At 47.7% G+C, this 26,590-nt stretch overlaps 1 protein-coding gene across 3 annotated transcripts in view; it reads right to left on the bottom strand.

The window, feature by feature from the left end:
- Window positions 1–22,496, bottom strand: part of COBL (cordon-bleu WH2 repeat protein) — a 278,439-nt gene extending 255,943 nt beyond the window's left edge. For all 3 annotated transcript variants that reach the window (XM_069461255.1, XM_069461256.1, XM_069461257.1), the window contains exon 1: window positions 22,307–22,496. In XM_069461255.1, the coding sequence (XP_069317356.1) occupies window positions 22,307–22,347 (41 nt within the window). In that variant the 5' untranslated portion in view covers window positions 22,348–22,496. The remainder of the gene's footprint in view (window positions 1–22,306) is intronic.
- Window positions 22,497–26,590: the final 4,094 nt, after the last annotated feature.

Below are 26,590 nucleotides of genomic sequence, written 5' to 3'. Positions count from 1 at the left end.
CATGTAAGTTAGTTTACCCCTCAAATAAACACAGATACAAAGACAAAGGACTCAAGAAGACGAGCACTATGTTTCTAAACTCAAATTAAATCCCGTCCTCGCCCTGTTTGGACCCTTCTGGGGCTTCCCACTGCCCTGACCACCTCCCCAGCTTCCTACCACACAACCTCAGCCTCCTCACCTCCTTTGTTGGCTTTAGGAAGACTAAATTGCTAATATAATAACCCTAAATACGAATATGCTAAATTGCACTTCCCCCAGACACCTGGGCCCGCTCCTTTCTGCCCTCACATGCTCCTCCCCCGCCCCAGCATGAGCACCCTGATGGCAGGTGGGAGCTTGGCAGGCACCCGTCCTCCAGCAGGGCCTCCCTAGGGCTGTGTGTGCCCATCCCCCCAGGCTGTGTCTACAGTAGACAGCCACTTCACACGGCACTGCGTGGCATCACCTCTCTGCCCCATCTCTCCTCCCACGGTACAGTGGCCACATCTTTAGGTCTCCAGCACCTAGCACAGTGTCTGTCTCCTGCCAGGGGCTCAGTAACAGTTGGGTCACCAAGAAGTGACAGATGAGTGACCAGCTGCACAGAGTGCTAGAGGCCCCAGAGTAACACGAGACGCATCACACACTGGCACCCCCCAGTGAGGGCAGCACTGGGGGTGGACATCTCGGGGGCCCCCAGCAAGGCCGAGACACGCTGTACACACGGGCAGGTCTGAGTGAGGAGAGCACACAGACAGAAGCATGAGGACACATTCACAGAGTAACCAGAAAGGCAATCGCTGAGGCCAATCTCTGTCTTTCATAGTCCCAGCCTGAAGTTCCAGCAGAAGGATCACATTACATGTTACCTTTAACACAATCTGGGAAATTTAACTATGGACAAGGACTTAAATACCATTAAGGAATTACTGTCAGGCAGCATGAGGAGGTGGTGGCCATAAAAAAGACAACCCTTATCAGCCAGCTGCACGCGGAAGGATTCAGGAACGAAACCACAGCACATGAGGCTTCGCATCAAAATGCTCAAACCAGAAAACAAACAAACAACAACAACAAAAAAAAAAAAAAAAATGTGGGAGCATACAGGAAACAAAATTGGCAAAATGTGAAAAATTGTCAGAGCTCAATAATGGGTACGTGGGGTTCTGTTACCATGTTCTCTACTTTTATGTACATTTGAAATTTTCCATGATCCATTTCGCCATTTAAAGGCACTCACTGAATAGAATTAAATGAATCTTCATATCAATAGCTATTTGTTTTCGGATTTGGGGAAGTCCCCTAAAAAGTGATCTATTTAAACATTATTATTTTTAAGAATCTGATCATTTAGAATGAGTACTATTTAAACATGAGTGATAATAACGTAAAAAAAATTGCTAAAGCAGAAGCTGGAAAAATATAACTCTGCCAGCCTAACCCAATTGTATTCTCTAGATGGTCTTTTTACTTCCTTAAGCCAGGAATTACAAAGTACAACATTGTATCTGCTGCAGCAAACAGCGTTCTCACATGTTTCCAGGTAGCTGTTCTCCAGGCCACCTGCCACCAGCCCTGACAGAGACCTAGCCCAGCCTCGCCCTGTGGGGTGGGACCCTTCAGGTCTGGGACCTCCTCTGTCCCTCCTCTTTCCACACTCCAGAGCATGCACAGGGAAGCTCCTCCAGGGCTCACCGCTTGCTTCAAGGCCAACTCTTGCAACCCCTGCAGGCACTGAGTAAAGGGGACTGGAGCCTCCAGGAACACCCACACATCCCAGGCCCGGGCACACAGGTGCGACGCACCCCACAGCTAAGGCTGCTGCCCTGGGTGCTGGGATTCCACTTCCTCTTGTGTAAGACAATGACAGAATTGAAGGAGTAAGTTACCAAACATTTGTGATGCCCCAGATCACAAAGCTTACACTTAAAGTTCAATAAACTTCACATACACTAGAATGGCAAAAATTAAAGACTGACCCAGCAACTGTGATCCTTATCCACTGCTGGTGGAATATGAAAAACAGTACAACCACTTTGGAAAACAGTCTGGCGGTTTCTTAAAACATTAAACATACACTGACCATGTGACTGAGTCGTTTCACTACTCAGCATTTATTCGGAAGAAAGGGAATATATGTCCATACAAAGACTACAAGTGAATATTCATATTATAGTAGCTTTTTCTATAATAGCCAAAAACCTAGAAACAACCCAAATGTCCATCCATGGGAGAACGGACAAACTGTTGCAAATTAATGAGTGGAACACTGCTCATCAATAAAGAGGAGTGAACGGTAGAAACATCACAATATGAGTGAATGTCAAAATCATTAAGCTGAGTGAAGGGACTAGACCCAAAAAAAATAGTACTACTGCACAGTCCCACTTAAATTTAAAAAAAAAAAAAAACAACCAAGATTAATGGTCTGTGCAGCAAAAGAAAAACTTCTGTATCTGAATTGTGGTGATGGTTTTAAGGGTGCAAACATATATCAAAATTCATCAAACTGTATGCTTTAAATATGTGCAGTTTATTGTATATAAATATACCTCAATAAAGCAGCTTTAAAATTTCAGTATACTTTCTCAATCACAGAGGGAAAAAAGGAAGAAATTCATTTTTTAAATTTTTTTTTAGTGTTTTAGGTTTTTTTTTGTTTTGGTTTTTGGTTTGTTTGTTTGTTTTTTAGAGACAGAGTCTCACTCTGTAGCTCAGGCTGAAATTCAGTGGCACAATCATAGCTCACTGCAGCCTCGAACACTCCTGCCCCAGCCTCCTGAGTTTCTAGGACTACAGGCACATGCCACGAAGTCTGGCTAATTTTTTTTCTTTTGGGGGGTAGAGATGGAGTTTAGCTATGTTGCCCAGGCTAGTCTCAAACACCTGGCCTCAAGGGATCCTCCTACCTCAGCCTCCCAAAGCGCTGGGATTACAGGCATGAACCACCACACTCAGCCAGAAGAAATTCCTTTAAAAAAAACTAATCTTCACAATACAAGGATAGCATGAGCAAGACAGTGCATAAGTAAGAACCAACAGAAACTCTGGCTAGTTATTCCATACCCAGTAAGAGGTGCTGGATCACACACAGTGTTCTCAGCACATAAACTATAATTTCTCAGTCTATACCAATCTGCCTAAGTTTTTTATCAGTCAAGAACTACTTTAGTCCTAACTGTCTAAATAAAGGTTTAATATTTTTCTGTATTTGATCTTACTAGCTTCTAACTAAATACTGACATCCTTGGGATCCAGGAATATATGCATGTCTTTATACCCCCTGTAGATCTGGCATTATCCCTGCACATGGTCTATACTCGATCTATGTAGAATTAAAAAAAATTACCACTATCATGTGTTCAAAGTTACCAAAATTGTTTTTTTTTTTTTCTATTTTTTATTTTTTGTTTTGACACAGAGTCTCACTGTCACCCAGGTTGGAGTGCAGTGGCATCATCACTCAGCGCAACTTCCAACTCCTGGGCCCAAGCGATCCTCCTGCCTCAGCCTTCAGAGTAGCCTTCAGAGTGGCTACAGGTGCAGCCACCCCTCCATGCTGGGCTAATTTTTCTATTTTTAGTAGATATGCATTCTCCCTCTTGCTTAGGCTGGTCTCAAACTCCTGACCTCAAGTGATCCTCCTGCCTTGGCCTCCCAAAGTGCCAGGATTACAGGCATGAGCCACGGCACCCAGTCATTAAATTTTTTTTAATACAACATTTTTAAATTAAATGGAACTGAAGAAATAACCCTGTGAATGCCTAGACATGCATGCAGTCAGTGGTGAGAACTGTCCTTTCAGACTGTCCCTGACGGGAACTACTTTGCAAGGGTCAGGACCCACCAGCAAAGCAAACAGGACATCCTGGGACAAGATATAACGCCCTCCTGGGGCTATCAGCTCACATTCTCTGTTAACTGTCCTGTGCCTCTAGCCTTCTTTGGGTGCCTATACAGGATGGACCCAAGAACTGCCACCCAAATCTGAGTACTTGTTGGCAACCTAATCTCAACTTTCTTGTTAACCTTTCTGAAAAGCTTCCAATCCTGTCAATCTAACAGGTGTCTGCACTTCTCCACACCTTTTTACTCTCCTAATTGATCAAATTTGTTTAAATCCCCATTGAATAAACCCCCATGTGTCTAATTACATGAGCTCACCTTGGTGGGATATTTACAGCTCCTCTGGCCTGGCTGTGGCTGGGTCTGGAAGAAGTCTTATATTTAAGAACTGCTTCAGCGAAATCATTTTCTGAGAAGGCATTTCATAAAAATAAACCTGACTCGGCCCCACCCTACATGAAGAACTAATTGCTCCTTCTTTTCTGAGTGTTCCTGAGGCACTTTGTACATATCTCTATGATTATTCTTGCAATAATTATGTGTTTAGAGATCCATCCTCCTTCTATACAAGGTACTGTGTGGGCTCTGGCAGGGCAGACACCCAAGATACCAGCATATAGATGAATTTTAATTAATGTTTTTTTTAAAAAAAATCATGAGCCAATTAAATAAATTTTAAAATGGTCCTACATCAGAAAAAATGGATTTCATTTTGAACCTCCATAATAAATAGGGAAATATGACAAAAACTTAACACAGAGATAACCATACATATTTAATTTAAAGTTTATCCTAGATGGAAGATATTTGATTAAATGAAGGCAAAAAAAATTTTTTCAAAAATTAAGCTTGGACTCACTTTCTTTGTCTTTTTTCTTTTTCTTTTTTTTTTTTTTTGGTTTTGGTTTTGCTTTTTAACAAAGCATTATTTTATGCAATTTAAAGATTTCATGTCTTTTATGATCAGCAACTTAGAATAACTTTTTTTTCAGACAAACAATTCTGCAGGAAAACAATTAGATAAATGACCCTGAAAGTATTTTACAGAATAGTTTTGTTTCACGGTAGAGGTTTGCTTGCGAGGATTTATAGCCGTTCTGATGTTGCTGATTACTCATAGTGAGGTGCTAAGTATAGCACAAGAGCTCGCTCGCAATCTGGACTTGACAGCCTTTTTCCAAAGCAACTTGGTTAAACCATGTGAAGTGCATTAAAAACCTACATTTTTTGGAGAGAAAATTTTTGCACAGAGAACAATTGGACTCTACGTATACAGGTTTTTTATACTAAACAGAACTCCCAGACTGGCTTCCTTGAGAGCTGGAACAACATCTTGATCAATTCAGGTGGGTGAATGATGGAAGAATGAATGGATAATCTTTAGTCAGGACTGGATGTTTGAATCATCAGGAACTCCTTCGAACACTCCGCTGGGTCCCACCCCAGCTGGCTCAGTCAGGACCTCCCAGGGAGGAGCTCAGGCTGCCTTTATCCCAAAGCTGCCAGGCGATTCTGACACAGACCCCAGGTCAACAATCACCAGGACGAATCAAGTCTTCTTGTTTATTGAGGCAGGCTCAGTATTCAGGCAGAGTGATCATCACGTTTATAGTCCAGGCAGGGAACTAGGTGCTGACATGGGCATTCTTAGGAATTATACCAGGATGAGGTGTAACTAGGACTGTCTCAAACTGAGACATGTGGTCGCTTTTTAGTACCTGAGGTGTATTTTAAAAAGTGGCAAAAGTTTTCATTATTTTAAGAATGTTTATGTAAACAACGATACATACTTGTATAAAGAAAATTGCCATGTGCAGCCCTTGGTACATGAAAAACCCAACCATTAGAAACGTTTGTACCAGTCCCACCTCCAGTGGAACAGTCTCCTCTTCGGAGGCCCCCAGTGTGTGTCTTATGTGCCGTCCCCAGGGGTTTAACCAAGTTGCTTGGGGAAAGGACGTCAAGCCCAGGTTGCCCAAAATATGACCACAAATGTTTTCTACTGATCTCTTCACAGGGTGGGTCCTAATTTTCCTCCCTTGAGCATGGGCTGGACTTAGTGACTTGCTCTGGACAAGTAGATTATGAAGCCAACGACAATGTGTGACTTCTAAGGTGAGGTCACAAAAGGCCTTGCAACTTGCTCCTTGGGCTCCCTCCTGAAACACTGGCTCTGCAGGAAGTTGGCCACCATGCTGTGAGGATACTCAAGCAGACACAGGAAGAGGTCCACATGGCAACGCACTAAAGCATCCTGACAAAACTTGGCAAAAACTAAGCCAGCTTCCAACTATTTTATGTAACTCTAAACACAGCTGTGCAGCCTCAACCTCATGTCAGAACCACCCAGTAAAGCCACTCCCACTGTAAACTGCTCAGTTTTAGGGTGATTTGTTATGTAGCCATAGATAACTACTCTACCTTCAGTCTTCAACCTGGCGACCTGTGTGACCAGGCCATACTTTCATCAGATCACCTGCTACTTGGGACTAACTGTGCAACCTGTTGCCTGTGCATGCTCCTGTAATAATATTCTCCATCACTTCTGAGCTCTGACCACCTACACACATGGACTCTGGCCATACAGGGTCCCCAGGAAGTGCCATGGGACCCAACACCAAAGCCGATGTGAGCAGCTGGACCACTTCATTGCTCTCCTTTAGCACACGGACCATTCTCCATCCAGAAAGTGGGTAAAGAAATGCCTGCCCTGCAGTGAGTATGCACACGCTGGGACTCTGTGTAAATGAGCATTAAGCAGACCCTGTCTCTTCACATGCTGTGTGTAGGCTGAGCCCATTCTAGTAGGCAATGGCAACAACTGCACCAGCAATGAGGAGGGACCACGTTCTGTGCAGCAAGCACGACACTGCAACATCCAAAACTGCCGGCAAGCCTGCAGTGGCCTTGCTTGAGTACAGACAACACCGAGACTCTGGGATCAAATCCATTTGTCCTGGCAGGTAACTCCTTTCTCTCATCTCAGCTGTGCTCTCCCACCCACCCTCTCCCCACCACAGTCCACGTTAGTGAAGTCAAGGAAGCACCATCTGAGCAGCATTCCCTAATCTAAAAGTGGCCTGCGCCAGGGAAGCCAAGGGTAGGTGTGGCCCCTCGCATCCTTCCACCCTGCCCCGAGGCCAGGCAGGTTGCACAGCCAACCGCCCAAAGAGGACCCGGCAGGACCTTCCACAGAGCACGCGCGTGTGCACAGGTGCATGCGTGTGCTCCTCAGGGCCGGGCACGCTTACAACATGGAGGAACATAGTGAGGCTGCAAGCAAAGCCACATGCAGCCACGTCTGCTGCCTGGGAGGTGAGGAGCTGGCTGCTAAGAAAGTATTATATTCCAAAGAACTTGTGCAAATCCTTTGCTTCCACACTGCTGTGGAACAGAAAAGAAGCTAAATCAGTGGCGACGCTAGAAATCCAGACCTTGCTTATCTTCTGTTGGTTTTCCTCTCTCTTTCTACAGTCACGAGTTTCAAACAAGCTGCAGGATTAACAATCCCCAGTGTATCAGCCCAAGTTTCAGGGGACTCTGAACTTCCTCGGATCTAGTCGGGGTGTTCTAATGAAGGTGGGTGCTGCAGCCCTGGGCCCAGCTCCTGCTCAGAGGACAGAACATTTAAGAACTGAAATGGTGCCCAGGGAGGCGGCATCGCATGGCTTTGTGGCCACAGGTGTGGGCTCTGTGACCCTGGGCAACCTGCTTCACCTCTGTGAGATTCAGTGTCCTCATCTCCAAGACAGCAACGACAATGGTGCCTATGCCCAGGTGGCCACCAACACCCCCCTGCTCAGGGAGCATGTTCGCTGACTGTGCACTTGGATAGATGTTGCAACAACTCCCGATGCTACAGAAGTGTCTGGAAGCTCACTCTCAACCACCTGCAGACAGGGGCACGCACCGCACTGGGACCAGCACTGGCCTTCAGCACTGCTGCCAACACGGGCCACCCGTCTCTGCCTCCAAAGCCGTACTGGCCTTGCTCCTTTCCTGCCTTATCATTACACGTGTTCAAGGCTTAGATTCCAGACTCAAAATTAAGATCATTAAAGTATGGAGGGCTCTCTCACCTGGCCAGGGTCGCTGACAGTTCTTACTGAGCATGTCACATGGTGTGGCAGAAGAGCAGTGTGCACCCACAGGCCTGGGTCTGCATCCTGTTAGCACCGCCTGTGGGACACAGGAATGCTGTCTGAGGCTCACTGTCCTTGCGGGTAAAGCAGGTGATGCCTTCTCACGGCGAGCTCTGGAAACGAACTGATGAACTGCGACCCCGGCCCACTGAGTACCGGAGCCCCACCCACAGCTCACACTCACTTTTCTCTCACGACACCTGCATCTTCCCAATGACCTTGCTTTTTGCTTCTGCTGCTCATATTTCCTAGAAAACACTCACCTCCCAACACAGTTTAGACTCAGAACTTTCATCAGGGACCCAGGATCCTCCCCACAAATACTCGAGTAGCACATGGCCGGGTTAAGAGCCCGTGCCGAGCCGTGTGACTACAGGGTCCAGGTCCTCGGTTCACCACTGCACCAGCTGCCTCTGGTCACACTGGTAAACCTCTCTGTGTCCCATATGCCTCGCTTTTAAAATGGGAGGAAGGCAGCCCCGACCCCATGGGTCACCATCAGGAGTGAAGGAGGTGACATCTCCTGGCAACACTGGCTGCTGCTGCCAAGTGGGACCTGGGCAAACGGCAGGAGAGGGAGCCGACACCACTGTGTCCTCCAGAGAAGGCCTCCCCTCCTCTCGCCTGCCCTGCCCCGCACCACTCTCCCCTCCTCTGCACTTCCCTGGCCAAGCCCATCTCCTCTAGGGACAGAAGCTTCTGGAGGACAGCGTCCTGTTTGGTTCATCTTTTATCCTCTTCTCCACATGCATCACACTCAATATTCGAGGAAACGAGTAAGGGAAGAAATTTCTCCAAACTCCCACCTCCCCTCCACGCAGCCCCCACCTTCCTACCTGACCAGGATGCCAACCCCACCATCACCCAGGCCAGAAGGCGCATGGGCCACACTCTCTGCTCCTGGCTGGGCAACCTGTGATTCAGGGCAAGCTTCACCATGTAGCAGCTGCCCCTTCCTTCCCACCTTGCTGCTGGCAGTGAGGCCAAGCCCTTGGCCCTGAGGCCTGAGCCACTGTCATGCCAGCTCTCCCCACAGGTCCCCACTCTCTCTTCTTCCCTCCTAGGCTTCTCCACACCCTGGCATCAGTCTAATAATCTAAGAACTACCTTTGTCTACAAGCAAAAACCCAACTGATCCGCCAGTTCTCTAAGAGAAAATCCAAACTCCCCCACTGCCAGCCCACTGCAACATGGTCCCAGGCCCCCTGCCATCCTGAGCACCCCTCTGGCAGACCACAGGTCTGTCCGCCCCACTGGTGGCTCGGCAGTGGAAACAGCCTGTGCGAGCTCTGTCCTCGGGCTTCCATGCATGGCGGTCATCCACTCCTGTCTCCTCCACCTTACCACGTTTTATCCAACTTTCAACCCCCAGCCCAAAACCTGACAAGCTTCTCTCATCTCCCAGTTTCAAAGTGGCTCCACTCCGCCAGTCAGAGCCAGAAGCCTTTCCTCCCTGTTGGTGTTGACTGGTCTTCAGTGCCATGGCCTCCCTGGCCTCCTCCCCGAGGGCAGACACTCACTGTCCCCGGACTGCACGTCTCGTCCCTTCCTAGGAGGTGCTCAGGAGATCACTGAGGACGGAGGCCGCACCCCAGCATGACGCATTTGGAGGGATCGCACAAACACAGCATCGATGGCATCATTTCCTAGCAGTTACGTCTGATAAGAAATTCTGATCCAAGACATTCTACTGCTAAAGTAAATTGGAAAGACCATTAATTTTCTTTCTAAACAGTCACAATTATGGTAATAAATATGCTTTCAAAATATCGGAACTCAACCTGAGTTTATTTTCGCTCTTCGATAATAAGCTATTGCTGCTTTCAAAGACGACCGTACACAGGGCACAAGGCAGAGTTATCAGAGAGTGTTAGAGGCATCGTTCCCCCCGCCCCCGACCAACGGTCCTGGTGACTCACTTTTTGGCACGTGCTAAATCACTGGCTCAATCTTCCCAATGCAATACTGAAACTATGACAACAAGGCACCGCTCACAGGGCTGCATTCTTAGACAAAGGCTACTGTTTTTATCGCTGCAATATCAACTTGTACTTCACAAATCAGAATGTTTTAAAATACAACAATACATTGATGTTTTCCCAAGCTTCACCACAAAGTTAACACAACACAACAGACCATGATTTCAGGTTTAAGATTTTACATTCATATGCAGAGTGCAGAGATATATATAAATGTTTTGTGCCCTTAAAACCTGGGGCTGCAAAACCTAGTGGAACATGGAATGGAAATTCCGTCACCCCAAACCAGCCACCTGTCACCGTGCGCATCTGACTTTAGTGTGCGTGCTGAGGCGGCACTGCCGGAGGTGAGCAGGGGTGAGGTGGCATCCCCGAAGCCCCCAGACAGGGGGACACAAACAAACAGAGGCAGCTTCAGCCTCTTACTTGCCATTAACTTTCCTTTAGCAAAAATGACTCATTCCAGAGGAAGTTTGTCAAAGCAACAGATATTCGCTGAGCACCTATGTACACGCAGTTAGTGTCCTTGGGGTGGGAATTTCACCAAGCTTTTGCATGTTACATGTGACAAACACGGACACACTTATCCAACTTTAGCTTATCTGCCCGTCCAACTCCAAACACGGCACATACCAGTGTCCTCTGATCCGCCCTGTTTGGATCTTTCCCTTACGCTTTTCCCAGTGGGTCTACAGACTTGCTCAGTGCTTTATCTAATATTCAAACATCATTAACATCATAGTTCAAGGCAGTCATCCTGTGTCATTACTCCTCTCAGTCGTCTGCAGAGCTGCTGACAGAACATGTGGGACAGACTGCTGACTGAGCTCACGCCAACATCGAACTCAGACATTTATTTTCATGCTCCTTTTAGTGGGTAAAGGAAATCATGCAATGATGCTGGGGACAGCCTGGATGGAATTCAGAGGGAAGTCCCCAGACACTGGCCCACCAGTCAGGGGACTGGAATCCAGTCCCAGGTTGTCACCGACGCCAAGTCAGCTGGGAAAGTGACTTGGTAAGAGGGGCAGGCACACCTGCCTCATGGAGGGATGGTGGTCTCGCCCGCACAACATCCAAGAACTGCCAGGAGAGCAAACACACGGCACAACACCATGATGTCTGTTAGAAGCAGTGAGGCAGAGGTCACCGGGATGGGGTAGGGGTCACTGGGCTGAGGTGAGGTGCCACCTGCACCCAGCTTTCTAGCCAAGCTCCTCAAGAGGGGACAGGGTCCCCATCAATTCTCTTGGTAGCCCCCAATCCTCCCTGCCCAACCCGTTACATTCTCGTTCCTGTGACCCGCCTGGTCCTCATACAAGCTTGTGTTTACAACAACTCAAATGTGATTTATGAATACAAGCTGAATCTTATTTTATTTGTTTTAAACTAACAGATTCCTTCTGTAATTACAGTCGTCGTTAGTTTCCTATCAAGGTAGCACTGGCTGCATTGCTACCGTAAGAAAACATAATGGTAACAGTAGTATTTCCAACTGGAAATGCAGTACACGTGTCCACAAAAGCGGGTCTCAGGAGAGTGTTTCCTGTCTATTATATGTTCTTGGTCGAGACTGATGGATTATTAATAGAGAAACAGTAACAGAAAAATAATAAGAACTACTAATGTGTGGCAGGCAACCCAATAAACCTCGTAAAAACCTGTAATCCAGGTATCTCCATCTCTAAACAACCCCTCTGAGTTAGGAAGCTCCCTGTGGCAGAGAATGGAGGTGAAGGTCTTTGCATCCCACTGTTCTGAAGACTAAAACCCTCCGCACAGCAGTGGGCAGAGAGCTGCAAACAGTCACGCCCCTGGGAGAACATTCCCACCCTTCTTGTGACAAAACCAAGGGGGAAGCAAGCAGAGCCTGTGGAAAATCTTTCTCCACTTTCACTTATATAAAATAAATGCAAACACACTGACATTTTCATGTCAAAGAATATTTAGCATTATATTAATAAAAGCATTGCCTACCTACCTAAAAATGTTATGCAAATGAAGTGCACACCCCTGGGGCACAGTGTCATCAAAGCCAGCTCAGTTTACAAACAGGCCAGCTGTTCCTTCCCAGCAGGCTCCTCGCTGGTCTTACCAGGACCATAAGGATACTGTATTATTTTGAATTCAAAAAATGAAAAGTAAACATCAAGAAAACATTTCAAACATGTAATTTTCCTCTGAGGTTGCTGTTCAGAGGCCTTGTCTAAAAATCAGTGTTTTCCACAGACCAATAGTTAAAGAGACAAAAGGTATATTCTTCCAACTTTGTACGTCATTTATGGCAATCAGTTGTAACCAACAGGAGAGGATTCTGCACTGGTGAGTAAAACATAAGAGGAGTAAATTATTTTTGTAAGAGTGACTAAAACCAAGTTTAAAAAAAAAAAAAATAGATTGAGTGATGTTCTACTTGCATAAGCCCTGGGAGAGCTAAGAACACCTGTGGGACATTCCCAACACTCAACAGCCCACAAACTGGTGGGTGCTTAATACACCGAATACATTGTACTTGATGCATGGACACAGCGCTGCCTCCACCAAGCGTGACACTGACAAGGGGGCCCTAGGAACACAGCAACACCAGGCACATGAACCTCAGAGCAGTTCTCAAGGGCCATACACCAGGGCTCCCTTCTCCCCGTGCTCAGCTCGTCCCTGCTATAGACAAGTGCCTGTGATAGCCCATGAGTGAGAGTGCCCAGCACATCCCGGCCAGCAGAGCCCACTAGCCTGCAGGGAAGAGGCAGTTAAAGAATCCCCCAGCTCATCAGAGAGACTCTCACAGCTGGGAGCAGGGGCTGCCTAAGGTTACCAGGAGAAAACACAACGAGCAAATCTGTAGGTCTGGATTCCTTGTAGCGCCTACTTTGAAGGAAGCTCATTTATTGGCCAAAGCAGAGCTCTGTGCTTTCATTAAATTTATCAGCCAAAGACACAGTGAGCTGAGTCAACACGCAGCACAAAAGGGAGCCTTAATTTAAACGTTTATTAATTCATAAGCCAGTGTCAAGGCAGAACATCTTGCTTTGGGGAGGGAAGAATCTGGATTTGACTCCTTATATTAATTCATAAATGCTTTAACTATGCTCAACAACAGCTAAGTTTGGTCTTCTCCTATCACACACCACATATTTCTTTCAAAAAATAAAATCCCCCCTGAGAGTCTCAGGAGGTATGCATCCTAGCAATGCATGAGTACTGCCGCAATGAAACAGGGAACTTAAGGAGCATCCAATATGAGGATTAAGTTGTACAGATGTTTGCAAGTGGACTATTTTTTAGCAAAATTCTGATGAGACATTCAGGCAGTTCAGAAATACAGTGGAGCAACATCATCCACCACCCTGCAGGAAGCCAGAAATGTGGCTTGGCAAAGGAGGCTTTGGAAGCTGAGCTCCACACTTCCATGTGGTATAGCAGGGTGACCACAGCATGAGGAGCTGGACACTGGACAAGAGGCCTTCATGTGACAATCTCACCTACGAAATGGGGAGGACAGTTGCTGTCCTGCCAACTTCAGGGGGCCTCGATGGGAGTTCAAACCTCCTAGTGTGCAACAAACAGGCAGCTAGAAAATGGCATCAGACACGTGACTAAAAGGCTGAAGTAAGGCAAGTCCTTGTGGAGAACAATTTTGTTCCTTCTTTTTAGAAAAATTTATAACCAAAAAAAATCATCATCCCAAAAATGTGAAACATTATGGTAAGTAAAAAGTTTACAAGTAATAAGGAAATATTCCAAATTAAAACATTTTTTCCAGTTTTTTTTTCAATTTAAATTAGTCTAATTTCCAAACTAGTTTTCATTACGTTCCTGAATGCTGTGAAAGTCACACACTAACCTCATTCAGGACAGTCTTTGACTACGGCTTGCTCCATTAAAACCAATCGAATATATCTGAGCAGTGGTAAACGCTAGCAATTTAGGGTGTTTTTAAACCATGAGAAACACTCAGACTTCAGCACCCCAAATAACATTTTTAAATCCACTTGGGTGATTTGGCTCTTGTAGGAGATCCACAATTCACTCTTCCCATGTGTGATACTGTTGAAACACTGTTAGCCATTATGATGCAGTAAGTGGTTTGGGAGCAGAGTAGGAGGGAGAAAGTTTTCAATTCCACCCAAAACCAATTATCCGTGGTAACTGTAGACAGCAGGATGGATGGGCTGGCAGAGGAATGGGGAATCCCAGGAGGGGCTGCCCTGAGTGGCCAGTGCCTAGACCCTGGCCGCAGGCAGTCAGTCTCCCCTCTAACGGTTTGTGCGTTGAATATTAGTGGGTTTTGCTCTTAATTAAGGGGTTATAGCTAATGAAACTATATTTAGACCAAAAAATTAGCCACATGAACAAAAGTATACATATTGGCTGTATTATCACTCTCACCCAAGACTATTTTTATATATAACTGCCAAGCCATTAAGTTTGTAAAAGAAAAAACCGGCCAGAACTGATTTGGGGATGTGCAGCTTTGCCAGGGGCTGGAAGCCAGCTTTAACTTCATGCCCACTCCCACACGCATGCACACACTATCCACTCACACACAGCGGGCTTTCCCATCACGTTCCTTAGCCTTAGTTTACTACTTAAGCGTAACTACTCAGGCTATTTACATGTGATTGTAAAGTCAATACATTGGGTATTTCTCCTCTTCCAGGTCTCTGACTCCTCAGGCCACACAGAGCACTCAAGATGAGGCTTCCTCCTCATCCTAAGCGAGCTCCCTCGCATCCGCCCACTCCCCCCAGCCAGCAGGAAGGGAGGAAGCTCTGGCATTCCCAGACGCTACTCTGAGGGCCTGGGCCAGGGTCCCCTCCCACCTCTGCAGGAGGGTGCCTGCTATGAATGAGCTGAAGTGGCCACCCCACCGTGGACAAGGAGAACAGACACGATGAAAGCAAAGAACATCCGCACCCTGTTTGTGACAGCGTGTTACAAACAAAGCCCTGGTTATGGTCTGCCTTTGGGATTACAGTTTACATGTTGCTTCTTCCCCTTGGATTTCGGAAGGCTGGCTCTGGAGGTCAGAGCTCTCCTGGACACACGCAGGCCTCCGGGTCCTGCACCTTCTCCGTGCCCAGGACTGCAGGGAGAGACTGTGCTCTGGAACCCGGCCTCCAAGCCCGTCCGCACCACATCCACCCACAGCCACGCTGTGGAACCCCAGACAACTGTCTGTGAGTTATGCTCAGAAGCAAACTCAGGACGTGTTTTTCAGAGACCCAGGAACTGCCAGGGACAGCCCTTCCCAGGACCCTGGTGGGAGAGAGGGGAGCCACGTGCCCACCTTCCTGTCTGCCCACTTACGCCGACGCCCCACCCGGCCCTCCCCAGTCAGAAATGCAATCCTGTTGGGGAAGGTCTCTGTCCCTCTGCCTCCATGCCACTCTTAATGATCATGTGATCACGGCTGGGCCGAGGGGACATGAGCAAGGGATCTTTGTGTCCACGGGTCGGGCCTCAGGCAGGGCTGGGGCAGACGGAGGCCACACGCCTGCCACGGCAGAGCAACAGACAGAAAGAAGTTGGTCCCTGATAATGTGGCGCCTCGGTGCCAGCCCTGAATACCAGCGTGGACTTTTAGCTACGAGAGAGAGACAACTATCTCCTCTTTAAGCCACTAACACTTTACGTTCCTCAAAATAATACCTCTTAACACCTCCCAAATCTGCAAAGAACTGGGCTGCAAGGCTGGCAAGCCAAGTCAAAGCATATCAGTTCCAAATATTTTCGTGCCAGTTGATCTGTCTGTTCTCATAGAGTCTGGCAAAAACAAGATCAAACAGCAATTTAAGAAACAGTTGATTTTTTTGAAGGAAGGATCTAGAATGTTGTGGAAATACTTTGAATCATATGATGTCTGAGCTCACAAGTCTTAGGATCATCTTAGCCAACTCCCTGCACTAACCAACCGGAAGCAGAGGTTGTTCTAACTGTAGCACAGGCCACAAACCAATGACACAGAAACCTACAAAGTAACATCCCTGTCTCCAAGGAGCTCAGAATTCAGTGGGTCAGAAGGACAAGCAAATGGAAAATCCTAACCCCGTGTGAGGGTTTCTTACAGGGGAAAGCGCCGGGCCACCAGGGAGCTAGTCCCAGAAGGCAGCCTTGGAGGGGAAGCCCCGCCGCAGCTGGAAGAACAGGCAGGTGTCCTTCTGGGAGGGGAGGAGAAAAGCCTGCCAGGCCAAGGTGAGAGAGAAGGCCTGAGACCTAGGCGAGGTCAAACGGAGAGGGACAAAGCAGGAGACTGGAGCCTCCCATCCACTGCCACCGGCCACACACAGCTATTTAAATTTAAGTGGATGAAAATTAAATAAAGTGAAAGATTCAGTTCCTCCCTTAACCAGTCACCTGTCTCCTGCTGGGGCAGCACTGACAGACAACACTGTGCCCTGCAGAGAGTGCTACCACACAGCCCCGGCGGTGAACGTGGAGGGGCCTGTCGGGATGGGCCTGCAGATGCTGAGAAGCCTAAGTTTAATCTTGCACAACTGGCCCCAGGGCCCAAATCTTCTTATCCCTGAGCCAATGTTCTTTCCACTAACTCTCCCTGTCTGCCTTTGATAGGAGAAAGTCCAATAGGACTAACAAAGGAGCAGAAGGCATTCAGAACCAGGGAAAGACACCCTGCTGGGCCCAGAAGGCCACTACCCTCATCTGCACCCAGTTGTGGGTGTGGGTAGGTCCACATGCATCCACAGAGAAAGGACAGCGGGTCCCTGGCCGCCCCTGTCTGGGGGAGTGAGAGTGTCCCTCAGGCAAGGGCTCCTCATGGGGGCTCTTGGGCAGTGAACACGGGATGGCGCCCAGGAGAGAAAATGGGGACGGGGCGGGGGGAGGGGGTACTTTGTGTCATTTTCTTGAGGGACAAGGACTTCAACAATTTCTTGAAATCAATCGGTGTCTTCTTAAATGGCTTGGTTTGGTGGAGGTGGAAATTGGATCTATAAAAGTATTTGTGCAAAAGCATTTGGGGATCTGTCCAATCAAATGTATCTAAATAAAATATATTCTGACAGTTGCTTAAAAAGCTTTTTCTCTTTTTTCTTTTTTTAATAGAAATGCTTTTAGCTGGGGGATTATTCTAATTGGACTTGGCCTGTAGAAAACATGACCCTGGCAAGCAGCAGCTCACCACCTGCTGAGGGAGACCACGTTAAAACCTGAAAGGCCACGGAGATCTCCTGGCTGGGAAGAGCCACCTTTCTCTAGAGGGACTTGCTCAGAAGCGCAGGGACAGTCCCTGAGACAGGCAGTAGGGACTGCATGTAATCCAACTGGAGCCCAGTCATCTTTTGTCACACCAGGGTACACCGCAAACTCTAGAATAAATAGCACTAGGTCTTGAAAGCAATTACTATCATTAGCTTTGCAGTAAGCAACTGAAATCATATCAAGTACACATAAGAAAAAAAGTTTAATACTACTCCAGGACGAGACAGGTGAAAAAGAATTATGGAAACATGAAGGAAAAGTGATATATGATATCCATCAATTCAAGTACAAAAAGCCAAATACGAGGTTTCAATATAGAAACACTCAACAGATGAGGAGGAATTGAGAAAGCAAATGTATAAAATGGGGATGTGTGGGAACTAAAATTTGCAACTCAATAAATGAAAATCATAAAATCACAAAAAGGTATATTATCAATATATCAATATTGGCTGGGCGTGGTGGCTCCTGCCTGTAATCCTAGTACTCTGGGAGGCCAAGGTGGGAGGATCGCTCAAGCTCAGGAGTTCGAGACCAACCTGAGCAAAAGCGACACCCCCGTCTCTACTAAAAATAGAAATTATATAGACAACTAAAAATATATATAGAAAAATTAGCTGGGCATGGTGGCACATGCCTGTAGTCCCAGCTACTCGGGAGGCTGAAGCAGGAGGATCGCTTGAGCCCAGGAGTCTGAGGTTGCAGTGAGCTAGGCTGACGCCACAGCACTCTAGCCCGGGCAACAGAGCGAGACTCTGTCTCAAAATATATAAATATATATCAGTACATATCAATAATATAAATCGATATTAAATATAGTATTTTAAGTAGAAAAAAGTACAAAGATAAAGATATGTAAAAGCCTTTAGGGAGTCATGAAATATCAACTATATGATTCTGCTACAGTATATGGTAACTGGAAAAAAAGGTATAACTAAAATTAGCCAACAAATAAAATCCACAGACTTCATAATTGTGGATAGGGAGAGAATGAAGGGATGTAGGGAAACACTACATAATAAATACACTCTCTGTTAAATGTTTTTAACTGAGCTCAAGCCTAAATCAGAACCAAGTGTTTCTGATCTATATTTCAGATCTGCATGTCTTTGACCTAAACATTACTTTCGTATCAAATATTTCTGCTCACTTTTTTAAAACTGTTGATCAACTGCAACATTAAATTTAATCATGAATTTAATAACAAAGCACAAAAGGCCTAGAAACCTAAACTGCTTATTATGGTGTATATCCTATAATCATTGTTTTCTCAATAATTATGGGAGCACTCTTGGATATGCACAAATTATGACTTCATTTCCCAGGTTCCAAATTACAAAGAGTTCATAGAATTCAGGCCTGCATATACGTGGGGGCTGTCACTCATTGCCTGGGTCACAGTCCCACCCAGTAATGATTCTCTCTACCTGTGCAATGGAGATCACGAGAGAACACAGGAGGGACTGCAGGCTGGGGTCTGGGAGGTAGGGGGGACTTAAGATTTACAAAAACCTTTAAACCAGATTGTAATCATATTTCAGTTCCATCATCCTCACACAAGCACTGAGAAATAATAAAAAGGCTTTGAGATTATGTGATATTGTGACAAAGAAATATACAACTCCTCTAATTTATTAGTAAAAATTATAATTGCAAGAGAATAAAAACTCCTAGGTCTACTCTCCACTTTACACTGACCCCTAACTTTGACATTCTTAAATGAATTGCCAAGATAAAGAGCGCTCAGAGGTAACATCTTTTAAAAATATTGCTCAAATTAAATGAGGAAACTTTTATGTAACAGATAATTATACGTGCTCTCACTTGAAAGAATGTAAACACATTCTCTAACACATTAGCCAAAAGCAAAAAGCCCTAAAAACCTAAGCTTCTTATTATGGTGTACTGTTGTTAATATTTCCTTAATATTTGCATGCATATGAGGGTTTAATACAGAATATCATTGCAGCTGGCCCATGTTACTACCAAGAGTAGCAGCCTTCTATACTTAACATTACGTTGGGTGTTGACAGGACTAGAGTAGCTCAAGTTACCCACCTCGATTAATTTTTTAAAAATTTCTTCTTATTCTAATACCTTGATTAAATAAATACAAATTTGTGCAGAGAAATGAATAACAGCTACAGCTACATGAAGCCTACTTTCTGATGAAACTAATCAGCAAACTTCCACTGATTTTTACATAAGCAAACTGCTTGAATGCAGCCATTGATCAAATGCACCAGCTGTTTTGACATTTCATGTCATTGGAGATTACTCCACAGAAATATGTCTTTCCTCTATAGGAAAAAAAATTAGGCACTATCCTGCCAAATACCCAGCCTTCTGTCCCTTATCGATATAAGGTCCAACAGAAATTAAGTCCTGTAGTCCGTAACAACCGACTACTGGGATGGATCCCACAAACAAACTAAAAGTAAACATGTTGAGTATGGCCTTAAATACATTCTAAAACTTCACCAAAAGGCAATTTTCCGTTGTGTTCTAGAATATTTTGTCAATTATTACACTTCAATTGAGCTCTAAAACTCCCTAAAAGTCACATCAAGTCTGACTCGTTATTTTTTGCACACAACTTCCTTCCTAAAAGAATACTTTTCCCAGATAAGTTAGTCATAAATGTTTTAATGAAACTAATAAAAACATACCATTTCAACCCAAGTAAAAATGTATATCTGTGTTTTAACAAAGGTAACTAATAACTATCAATAATTTAGTCAAATATACCATTAGTGAACATATATTCACCAGCCTACCTTTCTCTTCGGTAATCCTCAAGAAGGGTGTCGGTAGGCCGTATTTTATAACGTGAAACGTCCTTAATTAACTGTACCCAGTCTAACCTGTTTCTACACAAGAAGGAGCCGTAGTTTCAGTCAACAACAACAACAAATTCGTCACACCAATTGTTCATTACTAAGTGGGAAAATGATAGCCCACTGAAAGTTTGATTTTATAACCAATCGGTGCAGTATCAGATAAAAAACAGACTTCCCTCAAGCACGGTGCAAACACAGCCTTATTCTCACACAACAGAAGAGACGGTATGGAGAAGAAACGGTAATTTCAGTGAAGAGCCAACAAAATCCGGTGCCACCAATAAGGTACTAAAGCCAGAACTTTCACAGTAATATCTATCCTTTACGATGGGTAAGCAATACAGGGAAATTATATAAAACATTCAAAATCCTAATACCATTTCTTTCCTCAGATTTTAACGCAAAATAGCTTACTAACATGTAATTCTTGTCTGAAAAATATAAACACACTGATATTTTCTCGATGCCTCTTCACTAACATCATTAACAAACAACAAATGATAAAATAATTGAGAATAATATGAAGTTAAAAATAATATGCCTACATGTCTTAGACAAGGAAGTCCAAACAAGCAAATCAGATACTGTAGATGTGAAAGAATAAAACACATCAGCAATAACAATTTCATGTTTGCTTGTCATGCCCACAGCAAAAGTCCTCAGTTTTCCATTGTAACTCAAATGTGCATTAAGAAGGCACCCCTCCTTTATCTCTTGCTCCTTAGTATGGGGCTGGAGAGAGTGCCCCACTCTCAGGATTCCTCTCTCCACTTCTATAATCAGACTCTCTTGAAGGATTTGACGGAGGCCGGTTTTGCCGGCCTTTTAAATGTTCTTTTCTTCGTATTTACTTATAAGGTGACGGTGACAAAATAATTCAGTCTCCTTAAACGGGCTCGTTTAATAGGCTAGGAAAGCCACAGATTTAAAGGTACTTCTGTTTCGCATTCTCCTATGTTATTTTGGGACACCCATTACCATGAAAAAGGATTTCCCACATTTATTTTCTTTTGGGGGGATTTGTTTGTTCAAAGGGAATTATATAACCACCACTAAGTGCACTGCAAAAAAAGTTCTTTTTAACATTCCTCGGCTCCAAGATTATTTGATTTGCTAACCTGTCTCACTTTTTCCTGGCATTAAAGTGAGGGTTCCAAAAAAAAAAAAAAAAAAAAACAGCCAGTTTGAAAAGCTTTCACACACTTGGGCAGCGCAACTGCCTATGGCACATGGGCAGCGTGAGTCAGTGGGACACAACTGTTGTCCCCAAAGCTGCCTCTTTCAAGTCCAGTTGCTATAGCGGAAAGTGGGCCCCGTTGGGTCAGCAGGTGCAGGGCCCACCCCAACCGCTCATTCCATTTGCAAGACTCATAACACATTTCTCCAGGCCAGAGAGGTCGAAGTCTGCGGCGCGGGGCGCTGAAACCTCCAATGTCCACTGGGCCGCGCGACCCCGCCATGCAGCGGACGCGAGCGGGTGGGATGGGCACGATTCAACCCGGCTCAGGATGCGGGTAAAGGGCGGGACTCTTTGTCCTGTTTTAAGGAAATCACTCTTTCTGCAAGTGAAATCCTCAATGTGACATGTAGTCCCTACACGCAAGGTGTGAGGATGGCAAACAGAAACCGGGAAAGGTTTGGGCAGAAGCAAGACAGGGAGGCAAGGACGGCAGCTCTGACGTGCGGCCCGCGGCGGGGTCTGCACCTCGGGCGGGTCCCACCCCCAAGCCCTCACACTGTGGGAAACCCGGGAATAACGGCAGGGGGGGGCAGCTGTCAGGAAAACCTCCGGGCAAGCCCTCTCCACGCAACGCGAGAGCGCGGGGCCCAGGCCACTTTGAAGTCTGCAGCCCTCCGCTTCGTGCTGCGGGACAAGTGGACTCGGGCGGCTGCGTGGCCGCGGGGGCAGACCTGACTAGGACCCCCGCCAGAGCCAAGCCCGTGACACGCCCGAGCCAGAGGCCCAGTGTCCCACAGCCTTCCCCCCGACCCTGGGGCAAACACTCGCAGGGGACAGAAGACAGCTCGGAGCTGGGCGGGGGCTCTGCCAGCAGGGACCCCAAAAGGGCTGGCGACACAAACACACCCTGCGCGAAAGTGCGCTCCGGCCTGGGCCCGACACGTTACCTGGGCAACGACCCCGGCGCCCAAAGCACACGACACTCTCCGCCGCCACCACCCCCCGCGCTGGGCGCGGGCCGGAGAGCCGCAGAGGGGCGCCCTGCCCCGGCGCTCGGTGCGGGCGCGGCCGTCCCCGCCGAGAGCAGCCCAGCCCCAGCCCCGCGCGCCCGCTTACCCGGTCGGGGGCTTGGCCGCCGAGGCGCGCGGCGCGTCCATGCTGCGGCGGGCCGGGGCGCGGGCGGTGCTCGGGCCGGGCCGAGTCAGGCGCTGGCTGCGGCCGCCGCCGCTGCCGCCCTCATTCACTTTTTCCGCGCTGACCCATCGTCCTCCCACGCGGGCCGGCGGAGGACAGCGGCGGAGCGGAGAGGACGGAAGGGGCTGGAACCGTCCCGGGCGGGCGGGGGCGCGAGCCGCGCGGGGAGGGGCTGGCGGCGGCGCGGGGCGGGGGCGCCGGGTGCAAGGTGCGCCGCGCCCCCGCCCGGGTGGCTCCGCCGCGCCCACCGAGCGCCGCCCCGCCCCGCCCGCTCCGAGCCCCCGCCCAGCCGCCGCGCGCGTCCGGGGAAGGGGTCGGCGGCACCTGGGCCCGGGCGGACGCTCGCAGCCGCGGCGGAGGGCTTCTTCCCGGGCTCCTCCACCCCGGGACGGACTGCGCCCCTCTCTGGGCGGGGTGGGGGACCCGGAGGCCGCTGCTCCGGGGCGGGGAGGTGCTGGGGGAGGGGAACCACCTGGCAGCCTGGAGGCCGTGCGAGGGCGAGGTGGGCGGACCAGTGGGGAGGATGAGAAGAGAGTGTCCGGTGCCGCTCTTTGCCCTTGATTTGTGCAACAGATGTCTAGTGCGTGGGCCTCAAAGTGCGGTTCTTGACCCTCAGCGTCAACAGCACCTGGGAACTTGTTAGAAATGCAGATTTGGGGGCCCCACCGGTCCTACGGAATCGGAAACAATGGGGGCTGGAGCGCGGCATGGCAGTGCTAACAAGAACTCCACTCCGGTTGAATGCACGCTCAAGTTTGCCTCCTGTTCTACCGGTTACTACCTTGGCACAACCTGCGACTCCAGCGCGGGCTGGAGGGCAGGAGCGCCCGCCGAGGCCCTCCGCGCTGGGGCCCAGACCAAGTCAGCCCGAAGTCCCTGATCTGCCCGAAATGAAATTCACCTCCGCTGTCTTCCTAAGTCACCCCAAAGCAAGAAAGGCAAGATCCTGGTTGGTATGAAAGTCTGACCTATAAAAACGGCAATTCCATAGGGTTCCAACGACTAGAAGAAAACGCCAATAAGAGGTAACACCCACCGCGCCTGCAGAGTTATCAGCCTTGGGTGGTGCTCCCCTTAGATAGGTATCCCGAGGCCGGCCTGAGCCCATCTCCCTCTGACCCCCAGCTTTCTCTCTAACAAAACAGGGAGACCAGTCCAGATAGAAGGTGTAAGTCCTTGCCATGGCTCTGAGGCCTGCGGTGCTCTGGGCCTGGCTCCCAGGCAGAACCTTCCCAACCTCTCCATCTGGCCTTGAAGCTCACCACGCTGCGGCCCAGTGTCCCACCTCCTCCTCCAGGCCTCCAGCTGGGATGCTCCTCCAGGTGCTCGCCTCCTGCTACGTCTGGCGCTGTGGTCTCTGCTCAGACACCAGCTCCCCAGTCCGGTCCCCCTCTGTATGAAAGCAGCCTCACTCCAGCCCCTGCCTGCTCCCCTGGGCCTGCCTTATTTCTTCTGACAATTTATCACTATATATGTGTATAAATACATCTATATATGTTGTTCATCTGTAATTAAATGTAAGTTTATTTGCATTATATTTGTAAAGAAATGTTTACATGTACAATGTTTCTGTGTATAACTAAACAGTACGTTATGTGTATATATACATTTTATTGATATTTGTGTAAATATGTAAGTAAAGATGAATGTACACATTAGATGTAGATGGAATAGAAAGACTAAATACATATCATATTCGATACACATTTTGTTCATGTGTTTGTCATCGGTCTGCCCCCTGGATGTGCTCTTAGTCAGCATTTGTTGGACCTTTGCTTGCTCCCAGCATCCAGGACAGCACCTGGGAGGGGGGAGTCAGTGCACTGCATGAATGCATGTCTACAACTCTCTCCACCCTGGGTGTGGGCATCAGAGAGTCGCTCCCCGGATCTGCTGAACCTTTGCTTGCTCTGGACATTGCTGTGGGAAGGGCAGCCTGGGAGGGGCCAGAGCTGAGAGCTATACCAGGCAGAGTGGGCTGGACCCAGCTGAGGTCCCCAGGAAGAAGTCCAGCTCACAGGTGACACGTAAGCCAAAGGCCTGGCAAAGGCAGCAGGAGGAGGTCTTGTGGGGACATGGGCAAAAGAAGCACAGAATGACCCGTGTCTCCAATGGTGAGCAGAAACTCCATCGGGAAGGCAGAGGCAGGTGAAGAGTTTCTCAGACAGATAATCAATGTCTCAGGAAAATGACTGGAAAGGGGTGACGTTCCACCTCTAGGCTGAGGTTCAACTTGCTGTCATAGGAGGAAGGCCCAAGTGGCCTCAGGCCTGGATGACCTCAGATTCTAGGAAGGCCACCAAACATCTCAGACTCAGAAACCCACAGGGACCCGTTTCCAGAATTGAAGTGGAGGGTTAAGACAGAGAAGAATTGTCACAATGAGTGGGTATGGGTCAGACTTGCCACCAGACGGAAGGGCTGAGGCCTGGTGGCCTGAGGCCTGGAGTCCAGATGGGCTAGGCCTGTCAACAACTTGAGTCAGCTGTGGGGGAGGGGCACAGCCTGAGAGGCAGGTGGGGCGGGGGACCCAGCTTCTCTGCATATTGCAACCCAAACTTCCCTGACTGAAAGTTCCCAAGAGACCCACCTGTGTAGAGTTGTTTTCCAAAATTGTGTAGTTAACAAATATTTTGGAGCATCTACTATATGTCAGCCATCGTGTGCAGTGTGGAGACCGCCACCTAATAGGTGGGGCTAGACAAGGAAATCAGAAATAGCCGGCAGGGGCTTAGCTCTTCCAGACAGCCTGAGAAATACGAGTAGGTAATGGGCGGAAAAACAAACGGCTGAGGGGAGCCTTCTAAAGTGTTGATCACCAAGATTGACCTGACCTTTGTGGTCACTGAGCAGGATGTCCTTTGTGTACTTACTGACTTTTAGTAGAGTAAATGGCACAAGTCCGTGTAAGGGCATTAATTCAAGGGGAAAAGTGTTCTTTACTGAGTCTTCCCTACACACACTTTTAAATGTCCTGGATGAAGCCAGCAAATTTTCAGATATTAACCATCACTAAATGATCTGTCTTATGGTGTTGCAAACACTCAGGGATGTGCTGATAAGTATTTAGAAATAGCTCTTTAAAACGGGTGGGGGAGGGGGAAGGTGGGAGCGGTGGCTCACGCCTGTAATCCTAACGCTTTGCAAGACCAAGGCAGAAGGATCACTTAAGGCCAGGAGTTCCAGACCAGCCTGAGCAAGAGTGAGACCCTATCTCTACAAAAAAAAAAAAAAAAAGACAAATTAGCTGGGTGTGGTGGTGAGCACCTATAGTTCCAGCTACTTGGGAGGCTGAGGCAGGAAGATCACTCGAGACTAGGAGTTTTAGGTTGCTGTGAGCTATGATGACACCACTGCACTGTAGCCCTGGTGACAGAGCTAGACTCTGTCAAAAGAAAGAAAGGAAGGAAAGAAAGAAGAAAAAGAAAGGAAGGAAGGAAGCAAAGGAAGAAACAAAGAAAAAAGAAAGAAAGAAAGAAAGAAAAAGAAAAGAAAGCCTCAATTTGTAGTGTTTGCCAATTTTCATAGTGTAAATACTGCACCGTGGTGAATTTCAAGCTGGCGTTGTGAAGTCACTGAACAGGGAGTTACAAAGGATGCACCTGGCTGCAGTTCTCGTTCTACAGGACTCACTTTCCTACAGGTTGCATGAAAGTAGCACCTTTGCCCCATTCAGCCATGGAGCATGGCTGAGCACTGCTCTGGCTCCAGGGCACCATGCCTGTGTCCTTGTACCTGCTTGCTGTCCCTGGGTACAGATCTGGGCTGCAATCATCAGCTCTTGACCCAAGGAGCAGGAGCTGTCACTGGTGCTGAGGACCAGAGTGTGAGGCCACTTGAGGGACATTCTCTCCTTGCTCTAACCTCATCCCCCACCTTTGCTCCTACCTGTCCTCCCAGGCCTCACCTTTCCTCTAGGCGAGCACACTCAGCCCTCCATGCAACCGGTCAGGGTGGCTGCAATGGCCCTAGAGTCACTCCAGCTGCCCTTTTGGGACAGAAACTGAAAGAAAACATGCATATCAATGTCACTAGCTAGCTTAGAGCAGCGCTTCCTAAACTCGGTCTGCGCCGGATACTACTTGGGATCTTATTAAAATGCAGTGAGTCTGGGGTATGACCTGAGAGTGTACGTTTTTAACAAGCGTCCAGGTGTGCAGAGGCTGCTGGTGCAGGGACCACACGTGGAATAGCGAGGGTGAGGGT

The sequence above is a fragment of the Eulemur rufifrons genome, chromosome 29 (assembly GCF_041146395.1).
Source record: "Eulemur rufifrons isolate Redbay chromosome 29, OSU_ERuf_1, whole genome shotgun sequence".
Classification (NCBI taxonomy): Eukaryota; Metazoa; Chordata; class Mammalia; order Primates; family Lemuridae; genus Eulemur; species Eulemur rufifrons.
The sequence above is the reverse complement of the archived record's forward strand: the minus strand, read 5'-3'. Positions and strand labels throughout refer to the sequence as shown.